The sequence below is a fragment of the Onychostruthus taczanowskii genome, unplaced genomic scaffold (assembly GCF_017590055.1).
Source record: "Onychostruthus taczanowskii isolate IOZ18803 unplaced genomic scaffold, ASM1759005v1 scaffold93, whole genome shotgun sequence".
In the NCBI taxonomy this organism is placed as follows: Eukaryota; Metazoa; Chordata; class Aves; order Passeriformes; family Passeridae; genus Onychostruthus; species Onychostruthus taczanowskii.
In genome coordinates, this window is record NW_024507324.1 from 378,938 (window position 1) to 391,815 (window position 12,878).

General features: G+C 42.1%; 1 protein-coding gene across 2 annotated transcripts in view; it reads right to left on the bottom strand.

The window, feature by feature from the left end:
• Nucleotides 1-12,878, bottom strand: part of PTPN14 (protein tyrosine phosphatase non-receptor type 14) — a 110,847-nt gene that overhangs the window by 10,149 nt on the left and 87,820 nt on the right. For both annotated transcript variants that reach the window (XM_041426679.1, XM_041426680.1), the window contains exons 13-17: nucleotides 9,850-11,339; nucleotides 7,269-7,412; nucleotides 6,014-6,232; nucleotides 2,816-2,944; nucleotides 1,625-1,859 (exon numbers count right to left, since the gene is read on the bottom strand). In XM_041426679.1, the coding sequence (XP_041282613.1) occupies nucleotides 1,625-1,859; nucleotides 2,816-2,944; nucleotides 6,014-6,232; nucleotides 7,269-7,412; nucleotides 9,850-11,339 (2,217 nt within the window). The remainder of the gene's footprint in view (nucleotides 1-1,624; nucleotides 1,860-2,815; nucleotides 2,945-6,013; nucleotides 6,233-7,268; nucleotides 7,413-9,849; nucleotides 11,340-12,878) is intronic.

The window sequence follows — 12,878 nt, forward strand, 5'->3', positions numbered from 1 at the left end:
ATTAACAGGCTGGGATCAAAACAGGAGCTAAGTCCCATTGAAACTACTGCCTGTCAAAGCCAGTATCCCAGTATCACATGGGAAGCAAGGATCCATCTGCCCTGTTTCCTCTCTTCCTTCTCCCTTCTAGACTCTGACAGAATCTCCCCCCCTCCACTCCCTGCTCAGGGTTTATTTCTCAATAGCTACAAGCCCTTTTGGGAGATCACTGCTTTGTTTTCCCTGAAGCCATTTGTAGAAAGTTAGGGACTCAGGAACAGCTGCCTTGTGTGGCTGTCCTACACATTGATTCAACACATTCTGCTGTCAGACCATGCTGAGAACCTCACAAGGTGAACTCCAAGTGGGAAATGAGACCTAAGCAGAACTCTCCTGCTCTGACGCTTGGTGTCAGGGCACTGCAGCCCCAGCTGTCCTCTCCCCACAGGCAGGATGGGGCTGGAGGCCTACCAACATCAGAAAAGCTGCATTTCAATGCACACAGGGAAATGGGACTCTAAGTGGTGGCAAACAATGGGAGAGAGGAAATGAGGACAATCAGGTTCCAATTACTGCCATGCCCAAACACAGCTACAGGGTATGAGAAACAAAGTATGAAACAAACCAGGAACTGGGCAATAGCTTTTCCTTGAAGAGAGATTCCCTGGTACTCTTTTGCTGAAGCTGAAATGTCATTTTTTATTTTTTGCCTTGGTGACAGATCTGGGGATGGGAAGATGCACTATTTACATCCAGCATGTACCATGCAAAGGAGAATGCATCACTAAAGGACTGTAGCTGTGGCAAGTCTGAAGCAGAACTAATGGATCTTCCTGAGAGAGGACTTAACTGCCACAGAGCGTCACTGCAGCTGCAAAACTTTCAGGAACTAAGATGACAAGCATTTCCAACACATCAGTACACCATCTACAGACTCCTTCAGTGGCAATTTAAAGATTTCTGCATCATTCCCTACTGTACTGTTAGAGATGTGTCTTAAGTTAAATAATGGTTGAATTCCTATTACTTAATACGGGAATGCTTACTACTTGCTAAGAATCAGGAAGTGTTATTGACACATTACAATGAATATAATTGCTGTACTTTCAAAAAACCACAAGCCAGGACCATATGTAACTAAGGAGGCCCTTGAGCATTTCCTGGGTACATGTGGTTACAAGGGTGGCACTGCATGCGTGATAGAGCCCTCTGCTCTTTTGCAAAAAGTAAAACTGGAAGAGATGCACCTTATTTCAATAGCAACTGATCCTCTCACCCAGATCTTTCTAATCACATTTGTGTACAGCTTATTATCTCCCACATTCATTAAGTAGTTGGGAATGGCAGTAAGTTGCACCAACAGATCAGCCAACTGAAGTATCCTATTATTTAAAATTTCCTGAGTTTTTGGCACTGCTGCAGCCTTGGATTTTTCCTCCTGCTAACAATTTTAGCTCCTACCTCTGGAATACCACTTTTTTTTTTTTTTTCCCCTCCAAATTGCAGCCAAGTATAACCTAGTTGAGGCCTGTGTACACCACAACAACCACTTGATATCAGTCCCAGCTGCAACTAGGTACAGTGAACTGAATCCAGTGTGACCAATCTTTTTCTTGATGTATCATGCAACATAAAGAAATCTTACATAAAAAGCCTTGGACTTCTTCTGGACAGCCATGGTCTGGCCAGTCAGTATACTGCAAATGCCACACTGTCCTCTCCTGTCCAGAGAGAAGATGCTTGACCTTCAGACCAGTAGTTGCAAAGCAGCCAGAGTCTGTGCGGAACTTGGTTGTCACCTTGAACTTTCCATAAGTGGCCGAGCTGTGCTTAGAGCCCAGTTTAGGCCAGTAACGATGGCTCTTACTTCTTCCTCCCTCCTTGATAACAAAACAAGACAAAAAGCCATTAGTTTCTGCCATTATAATTCTTTATAAACAAAGGGCATAAAACTCTCCTGATAAACCAAGTATTCTTATTTTAAAGCACTCAAAGAGTAAGGAGCATCCCACAAAGTTAAGAAAATACCCATAAACTTAAACCTCTCAGTCATGTAATATTTTTAAGTGTAAAACTACTTGAAGACTCTTGTCTCATGAGAAAAGACAGCTACTGCCTAAAGCACCTTGGTAAATATTCTCCTCCTGTGGAAGACACTCCTCCAAATAGAAGGAGAATTTCTTCAGCAGCTTCTAAGTGTCTGTTCTTGATCGGCCTTGGGAACTGGACAGTGACTTGATGTGCTCTGCTACTCTCTGTGATTGCTGAAAGCAGCCAGACATGAAGCTGAATGCAGTGTTAGTTAACAACATGTGCCAGTTTTTACAACACAGCACATAGTTCTTGGATTACAATAGGAACAACTGTTTTGCTTGGCATAAGAATAAAAAGTTGTGAGGTGCTTTTGTTTGGGGTTTTTTTTTTTTTTTTTTTTTTTTTTTTTTTTTTTTACATGGACACTTATATGGAAACAACAGCTTCTGGTCTCTTTTCAGCTGATAAGAGTGATGGTATACAGAACAGGCCTTGGACAGTGTGGAAATCTCTGTCATTTTAACCAGGAGCAAGTTCAGTGCTATCACATTCCAATGGAAACATCTTTGTTTGGCTTGGCCCAAGCAAGGGGAAGGAGGGCTCCTGCTTGTTTCACTTTAGCATTTGCCAAACTGAGTGGCAGGAAGTTAGGAAGTATACTATGAGAGCAGTACAGGCATATGTTCAAACAGAGCCAGAGGAAAAGGGGATGTTGATAGGAAAAACAGGTTACTGGAGTGGGAAGTGATGATAATAGGAGATTGGCTCACATCAGAAAGAACTATTCTGTGATTTCACATACCTCTTCAGCTGTGACCATGGCTATAACATTCACCCCCTGTTCCCACACCATCTGCCAGAAGTCATGGCATGTGTGTGGCAGGGGCCCTTGGGTAGCAATGTAGTGCCACTCCTCTCCACCTACAGTCACCTGGGAGAAAGGGAAAAAGAAACAACCAGTCAGTGCCTGAATTCTCAGCAGTGTCTGTGCCAAAACTGCCTTTTAAACAAAAGAAACTACAGTGAAATCTTTCCTTCTTTGTTCTTCTACTTTTGTTTAAAATTATGAACAAAAAAATCATCCTTTTGATAAGAGCAAATCTAACAAAACAACCTTCAGTGCTGGCATTCAGTGCTTCCATGTCCTGTCTTGATGCCCATAACCATAATGCTTTGGTCTAAAAGCCCTCTTTCTTGCCATTGCATCTGGCTCATACAGACAAAAAAAACCCCAACAACCAACCAAATAGAAAAATCTGTGGATTTTACTCACCTTGGGTTTTTCAGTTCAGAACCTGAAAACTACCATAGAGTAAATCCAGCACATCAAATGGCTTTCAAACACCATGAGAAATTTAAAATTACCCAAAGCTGTAGTCATGTAAATCTATTTCCCAATACACAACAGGTTTACCAACCACATCTTAAAGAAGTATTTGTGTATTTGCATGACAGGTAATGAAATTCTTTTCAAAGCATTAACACACAGATTTACAGACTGTAGATTCTGAAGTGCCCTGAACAGAGCTAGCATTACCTTGCAGTTAGGCAGTATAAAAAACGGCTTCATTTAACCGACAGTTAAAAAAAAATCACTTGTGTATAAAAAACCCCATAATTTTATTACACGTAATTTGCTACACATCAGAAAAGGCTACAAAATCTTTTTTCTAACATTTCAGGTAAAAAACTGAAGTGCTTTTAGAACTACTACATATCATTTCAAAAATATGCTTACCAGAAGAACCAGACAAACTCATTATTTTGGAAAGTTGAAATATTTTTCCTTCTCAGCCTAAGGCCTCCTAATTCTGTTTATTAGCCCAAAGCCACTTCTCCAAAAGTTATAAATCCCAGAGAAGAAGATTTACAACAAAAATGCTGACACATCCATAAATATCAACATACTGGCAGACAACGCTACGAGGAACAATCAATAACTCTGACAGGTTCAACCACATACTGTGTTTAAGGTACAAGTCTTTGAATACATTCTCAGAAATAAAATAAATTTCATTATTAGTCAAACAACTGTTTATTAATCTGAGATGCTTGGGGTTTTACACCTGTAAATAACATAGTTTTTGTATGACAATGAGTTTCTCACTTCATTGAAAACTGTTTGACCCTTTTCTTTATTTCATACTATGCAGCATTTTCTTTTTTGAATGATGGTTAAAAACAGCAAGACCAAGGCTGGTAGAAGTCTTAAATTCTTCTCCTAGATGAGAATTAATACAAACTGCAAAGCCCTAATCCTGCACTTGGACTGATGGTCTGCAGCCACGAGTGCTAGTGCAGTGTTACTGAGCTTTTTAAGACAACACTGACCTGACACAGTCAGCAGATGAAGTGCTCTTAAGAGCCTGTGTGCTTAATCCATTTAAATTTAATTACAATTTTTCTCTTTAGTATAGATGATGATCTTTGTATCTTAACAGCAAAGATCCATGGTAAATATGCAGAGAATTATTGTAAAACTATGGGGCTTGCAGACCAAGCAGTGGGAGCTGGAATTCTCCAGGCATGGATCTTATCAGGGTGACAGAGGAGTTTTCTTTGTCTACTGACTTCTGGTCCAAGCCTCCTGGCACATGATATGAAAGGCCCATAAATAGTCTGAAGGGAATGGGATGCCTGGAATGTTTACTGCATTCTAATGCCCTAACTGCAGGAAATTAAAAATTAAATATTGGGCTGAAAACACAGGCACACACTGTGCTGCTGAGGTGCATTTCACAGATGCAATTTCACCTTCTAAGCAAAAGCACATCTGCCTGGCTTCTGAAAGCAGTGCTCCAAGTGCAGGAGGGAAACCCTGCCAAGGCCCTCTGTCAGGCATCAAAGCACTGCTGCCTGGTCCTGGGTGCCCCATGGATGTGAGATGGGTCTGTGTCCAACAGCAACACACAAGATAAAGTGTGGGCTCAAAACTAGCCAGGGAAAAGAGCATTGTTTAGGAATATCTTCTTTTTCTCCACGTACTTTGTAGTCAGAAAATTTTGGGCTCAGAAATTCATCATCATAGCAATGTCTGATTGTGCAAAAACTCAGCATCTGCTTCCTACCAGGCTATGCAGAGAAGTGAGAAACTGCCAGGATCCTGGTTCAGAAATTATTCAGATCAAAAATTCAGATCTGAATCACCAGGATTTAACACAGTAAATCACAGCCAAGGCCAGCAAGTCTCTTTAAACTTTTAAAAGGCTTTTACTCAAGGAAAATATTAATTTAACAGGATGTTTTGTTCATTATTTTTGAATTATTTCTTTTTAATTTGGATTTTGACATTGAAAAAACGCAGAAAACCCGCTCTTACAACAGAATCTGTCATCTGATGCAAAGAATTTCTGTTACTTCTCTCAGGGTACAGTAGAAGCCAACAGAGGACTTTGCAAATACTGCTGGAAGCTTAAAGAAAAACAGATATCTGCAGTCACTGGAGCATAGTTCACTGTTGAAAGTGACCATGCTTGTAAAAACAGTCAGGTTGTATCTTTAATTATTTTTATATTGAATTAACATGAAATGTGAAGTTTCTTCTTCAAAACGTAATTTGAAACATGGAAGTTCAATGTTGTTCCCAGTCAGAGATGCAGGGATCTTATTGGTAAGGTCAGTGCATACTTTAAAAATTGCTTTATCACACTGCAGGTACTGGGGCTGATCTAATGCATTCTCATGAGGTTTGAGAAACATGGCACCTCTTTCTACACTAACCACTAGAGTCATTCCACAACAAGCTGGCAGAGGGGGGCACAAAAAAATCAGGATACCTCTCTAAAATGACTTCCCAGTCTCCAGCAGTTAAATCAACTTATGCATGTTAGTTGATAGGAGACATTAGAGATGCTCACGCTGACACAAAAAAGGCATAATGATGCATCCTAAACCTTTTCAGAAGCTCCCAAGGTGCAGAAGATGCTGCTGTGCAGCCAGAAATGCAAACAAAGCTTTAGCACACCTTCATTTGCCAAGCAAAACTCAAGCAAGCTTTTACCTTTATGTGTGAAGCATTGATGTAGCCTGTATTGTTCTCTTTGGTTGGCACCAGCTCCACCCGGTTCTCCTCATAAGGAACAACCTCCCTGATGCGGTTGCGCTCCGTGTTTTCAGGCAGGGCAGCAGTGGTGAAGATCCCGTCTGCCTTCTTCTTTGGAATCTGCTCGTACTCTGTAAACACCATCCCCTCCTCCAGCTTCCTCTTCAAGATTTTACACTAGGATTTAACAGAAAGGAGCACCAACCCATTAATGCTTCTGGGAACAACATTTACCACTAGACCCATCCATCCATTCTTTGAATTCCAATACACAATCATAGCATTCTCTCACTCACTCCTTCTGCAGTTATCTGAGGAAATATGACACACTTATTTCCACCAAGTGAAACCACTGGCAAATTTTACAGTTTCACATTCCACCTCCACATTTCTGAAGACTGATAGCATAAAAGGCAAATCTGTGATAAATAATCTTGGCTCAGTAAGAATTTCTGTATGAATATATGATTTCAACATAATAGATACTTTAATTTTTTTTTTTTCCAGGAAGAAGATCATGCTGCAAGAAGTGTGATGTGGCCCACATTTTCAAAATACTGCCTATCTCACAAGGATGCAATGCCTGTGGTTGAACACAACCCCACATACAGACAAGGTGGAAGTGAAGTTCTACTGCCTGGGTGCCAGACAACACAAGGCTGCAAGTTTCTATCCAGAAAACCAGAAAGATTCTCTGCAAATTTGCTTCTCAAATCTTAACAGCAGCAACTGTTTTTAATAACTGAAATTCCATATACACGCACACACACGTGTGCAAACATCAGCAGGCAAACAACTTTTTTTTTTAATTTAATCCCATTAGAGACATTAACCAAACTCCTAGAGACATTAACCAAACTCCTTATCTGTATCAACACATGAAAGACAGTATCTGTGCGTGAGCACTGCAGAATTTCACCTGATCAAGTGAAAAATGTGAAAAGTGTTAGATTTACAGATGGGTCTTGTATGATATTTACAGTCAGGTGAAACAGAACAGTCTCCATTTTCACTGACTTCAGTAAATGTTCGAGACATTTGATTCTTTGCCTGCATTCAAAGACATAAGAGTGTCAGCCACAGACCTTTTGCATTAATGGCTCTAAAAACTTAGAATTTTTTTTCACATTTTAAATCAGATTTTAGTATTTTAGATACTTCATGCTACTGGGAACAAAGAGAACAAGCAACATTTCATGACGCTCCATCTTACCCTCTCATCCATTGGCACCTTGGTGACTTCATCCTGGCTGTCCTCCGGCACTGGAACCCTAGCAACTGAGAGTCCGTTCAGTGCTGCCAACATCAAGGGCCTCTTCTGGGCCTCCAGGCCTGCCATCTTCTGCTTTTCTAGATTCTTTTGGCAAGAAAAGGCACGTTTTCATCTCTGTGTGATTATTTATAATGCCAGTAAAATGCTGGAATGTATTTTTAATCTCCAAAATCTGCAACTCTCTGGCCAAGGAATGCAGATGATCACCATTAGCATCGTAAATTCAAATACAACCTCTATTCTTCCTGTTATTTCTCAAAGGCCTGCTCCTACATGAGCACAGAATTTTAATTTCAAAGAAGCAATCCCAGCATGTAATACAGTTTACATGCCATCAAAAGACACACAAATACAATCTCAAGCATTTTCCTGCAGACATTATTCTGGATGCAGGACACACAAAGCATCACCCTGTTGCGTTAAAGTAGCACTACCAAAGCCAAGCTACCTGGGGCATCTTTTGAAAAGCAATAATTTCAATCTATAACAACAAACACTAAAACACAGGCCATTGTTTCTCTTCTGTGATGATAATGCTTAAAATGAGAAGTCTTCTGATGCACTTAGCTTTTATGGTGATTCAAACAGCCCCCATGATCTACTCTACGCTAAAAACTGAGCCCACATGTCCCAGAAACTGAATGCAATAGCAGCCAGGGAAGGATATTATTTATCATATTCTTGAATCATATTATGGTATGACATGGAGAACCAGAGCATGAATTTTAAATTCATCCTGTTGCCTCCTCCTCCTTATGCCACTGGGAGTTGAAGCATCAAAAAAGACAGAGCACCTCCAGAAGCGCCCAAATTAGGAATATTTTATTGCATTTCCTTCACAGCTCTTTCTGCTGGATTTGGAAGGAGGGATAAGCAGAAGGGATGCCTGGTTCTCAGCATACATATGGAAACTGTGGTCACCAGATGGGCCAAGCTCAGCTCCTAGAAACACACGATGGAACCTGAATGCCCTCAGACATATGCATATGCCTTGATTTTTCAATAGCTTGTGAGCTTTTTTCTCGCCACTGTGTTCCTCCAGAGCACTAAGCAAAAAAAAAAAAAAAAAAAAAATCCAAACCCACTCTTTCTTCTTTTTATACTTTGTGAAAGCAGGAAAATGCAAGTATTTTCCCTTTGTTTGGGAACTTCATTTTTTTTTACTACTTCAAAGGTGAAACAGAAGAAAGTCTGTGCTTAACAGATCAAGGTCACCAAATAACCATTAATATTACACCCAAGTCCACATATGTCAAGGTTCCTGATCTAGGGTAAAACCACCTTAGAAACTTAATGCTGAGGCTATCCCTTTCCTTTTTTCCTTTTTACTTTCTATTTTGCATTTAAAGTTTAGGAGGTGTCAAGGGCTAAACTCAGTCTCCAAGCTGCAATTTAGTAGTTCAGGTTGTATTGCTAACAGTTACATCAGCATAAGGATGCCCACTGGACAAAAGCAACAACAACAATGGACTATTTAGAAAATTTCTTTGAATATACAGTAGTATTTAAATCTAGCGAGTTATTGATCTAGTAGACTACAAACCCTTTTCTGCTTTGGACCATTTAGGTGCTTTATTAATTTGTTTCAGGAATTGCTTTTGTTTCAGACCTTAGTGCTGAAAACAAGAACTACAGCATGCACTTGGGTTTCTGTGACTGCAATTGCACTGCTTACAGCACTATACCAGGTATATATGTAGGTCACTAAGGGATAAGCGCCCCTCATATTTCTGTCACTGCCTTTAAATACTTCTTATTTTAAATTTGTTGCAAGTTTAACAGAATCCTACTTCTCATACTTGAGTGCATTTTTAACAAAATAAACAATCCAGATGCTCAACCACATAGCCTCTACATCTGCTGCTTCTCTATTTAGATATCCGGTTCCTCAGCTCCTGGCAAAATAGATAATCTGTATTCTAGGGCTACCAGGGTTTTATTCAGAGAACTACGTTACATAAAGTGGCAGGAAGGGAATTAAAGATCATTTGAAAAAAATCCTGAGTTACCATTATGTTATGCAATACTTTACCTGACACCCTTGCAAAGGAGGAATAAAACACCGGTGCCAAAAACACAACCTCCCACCCATCTCGGCAAACGCATTCCAGACGCGCCCTGCCCTCAAATCCTAAAGGGAAGCAGGCATCAAGCGGGGCTTTGCCATCAGCCTCTTCATCCCGATGCCTGCCCTGCCATCCACCCATCTCCAGCCAGCACTGCTGGATGCCAGGGCAGTGGCATCCTCAGCTGGGTCAGACACAGGTCTGGCCAGTAGCCAAAGAGCCACAGCTGAAGCAACAGACAAGCCCAAGCAGTGCATGGAATCAGCCCCCTTGACAGCCCACAAAACCAAATTGTACGTGGCACTTAATATCACATTTCCCAACTTTAAGCAAATCCACAGCTTCCCACCCACACGTTCCCTGCAGTTTACTGACCCAACAGTTTTCTGAGATGGAAGTTGACCTGTGTGATTACTAATTTCCAAGAAGCCACTGCAACAGAGGAAGGCACTTACCCTCATCATGATCTCTCTTTCTATTATGCTGTCCTCAATAGAAAACATTTCAGACACAGGCCTTTCCTTGACCGGTTCTTTCTTGACCCGCTCCTTCACACTGGTGAGGTCAGGCTCCGAGATAGAGGGTCCCAGTGAAGACCCATTTATTGCCACTTGATCAGTTCGAGAGACACTGATGGCTTTGGAAGGCCCTGGCCTCATGGCCTTGGCCCTGGCTACAGCCACAGAAATGCTAACGTGGTCCTGCCTCAGTGCTCCATTGCTGACACTTTTACGAGGCCCAGGATACTCCGGAGGAGGTTTATTTGGTATTCTAGCCAAGGCAGCTTGCAGCTGAGCACTATACTCCATGTTCTCATGGAGGGCTGCTATCCGGGACACAGATTCCCGTGTTTCTTCTTCCTCTTCACTTTCACTGCTGTGTATCAGCATTGTGGCATCAGAAAACGTCTTTTTGTGGTGGCAGTGAGGGACCTGCTGAACTTCGTGCCCCATCTGAACCGACTCTTCCGGCTGCATCTGCTCCCGCAAAGTGTTCCTGCGCGGCAGAGGGGCGTTCAGAGTTTTTAAGGCCATGGCTTCTATCCCGCGCACCATATTGCTGATGACCTCCAGGCTGTGGCGCTTGTTCACCGCTGCGTGATGTTTCACGGCCATGAGGGGCTCGCTGACCTCCTGCAGCGACTGGCGCACCACCGGCGAGCTGTCCTCCTGGAAGGTCTTCACCGAGAGCTGGACTTTGCGAGTGACCAAGTCAGGGCTGCTGCCACTGACATACTTGTGCCGGTGGCTGGCCAGGTCGGGCGTGCTGGTGGCGGGGCGCGGGCGCGGGTACGGAGGCGGGGGCCTGAAGAGATAGTTCTTGAGCATGTGGGTGGTGTTGTAGCTCTGGCCGCTCTGCAGCTGCATGTTGGCCAGTTCTGGGGTGCTGACTGTGTGGGATATGGCGCTGGCTGCCGTCTTAGTCTGAGCAGCATTGTTAGGGTTCATTTGGTCAGAAGGGGCCACAGGCTTGTTATAGCCACCCCCCTGGGGCCCATAGGTGATCGTGTAAGGGTGCCTCTCTCGAATCTCAGGCTGGCTGTAAACTAGGTCTTCTGGCTGGTTGTAAGCATGTGTGTTTCCAATGTTGAGATTCCTCAAAGACTGACTTTGGCTGTCCATCTGGATCACCCCTCTCTTCATTTGCCTCATGACAGTTTCATAATCTGGAGTTGGCCTGTAAGACGGGACGATAATTGCACTGTGTCTGTGGCTGGGGATATAGTCTGCTCTCATAATGTCACTTCCTGGGATGCTCAGATTTGAGGACATTGGAGATGCCTGGATGAAGTTCTGTGAGTGATTGAGAGAGTTCATGCTGTGGGCACTGCACACACTCCCATTCGGTCCATTACCATTCAAGTAGCTGAAGTCCATTGGACACCTATCCAAACTGGTCTGAGACCTACAGTAGAAAGTTTCTTCATTTCCATGGAAAATGCTATCTGTGTAGAGTAGAGAGAGAAATGTTGACAATTTTAACGCACAAGGACTTACTCACTGCTAACAAAACTTCAAATGCAGTCTGCACCAGTGAGTACAGAGACAGCTTAGTGCACAAGTGCAAGGAATGTTTGGTCTTGGGAGCAACCTTGAGCCATCAAAATAGAACTAAAGCAAAGCGACCAACATAAACATTCCCAACATTAGCAAAACATGGTAGTAGTTCAGATCCTTGTGGGAAACATGAAAGGGGAAAGAGAGGAAGTGTTTTTGCCCGAGGTGGCAAGGAAGAATAAAGGGGCATCTCCTTCCTTAGCATTGTGAAAGGGTTCACTGATGATGGCACCTTAAAACTCCAGCACTGCAAGCAAGCATATGGTTAAGCTGAAAAATTCTCTTGTCTCTTCTGTTGATACATGGCTGTCTGAGATTTAGAGTAGCAGAGGACTGTGAAATTGGAAATCCTACTTTAGACCAATCAACAGTTTTGAGGATCTGAATTAAGATACATTTGGGTGATCAAAGTTCAGAGAAAAAAAACAAAGGAAAAAAAAAGACCCAAACAACAAACCACCCTGCAGATGCACTACAGAATGTTAAATACTTCAGCAAAGCCCTGAGAGGAAATCAAGACAGTAAAGATCATATCCTGGATCTCAACTTTACTGCAAGTCTGTCCCTGTTGAAAATCTTGTAAGAGAAGAGTAACTAGTACTCCCAAACTATGAAATCAGCTAGTTCTTTGAAAATGTAGAAAAGTCTGTTGTAAAACTAAGAGAATTTTACAATTCTTCTGAAATTGAGAATATTCTTCACAGCAGAAGAGTAGTAGCCACTAATTCAAATCTACTGTATGTAAGGAACTCTACTAAATGGCTTCTTTCAAAACTTACCAAATTCTGCCTTAAAAATAGTCGGACCCCACAACCTAAAACACTAACAGGTATGATTGAGAGTTCCTCTGCTGGTGAGAGTACTTCAGCTGTACCTCTCATGAATTGCAAAGAACAGCAGCCTAACAGACCTGGCTACGTGTATCCCAAAAGGTGGGGTGGTTAAGGGTGTGAGACTCAAGCTGTTTAGGGGCTGGGCTCCATTCCCAGACTTGATCAAAGTAACCTGGCACAACCTCTTGAAGAATTTATTTGTCAAACATGGGCGTGAAAATAGTTAACCCTCCTTGTGTCTGTAAGGCTAACAATGCAGACAGATGGTAGTGAAAAATCAGTAGAAAAGGTTGTCCACAGATACAGTTTCATGGACAAGACATTATGATTTCTCCTACAGCAAAAGCTTTTTGCTGTCTCCTTTTCCCTCACTCAGTTTCTCTCCCTGGCCCCAGCTGGCACTGCCTTTGAGTACAGCCATCATACTCCCTTTAGAAATTATTTTTTCAGTTCACTGAACTGGAATACCAAGTTTAAGGCCCATATAGTCACACGCAGATATTTTAGGGAAATTTGAAAACTGGAATTGGACTTCAAACAGAAGACTTACTGCATCATTAACTATAAAACTGCTAGTTCTCCTGCAGCAGCAGC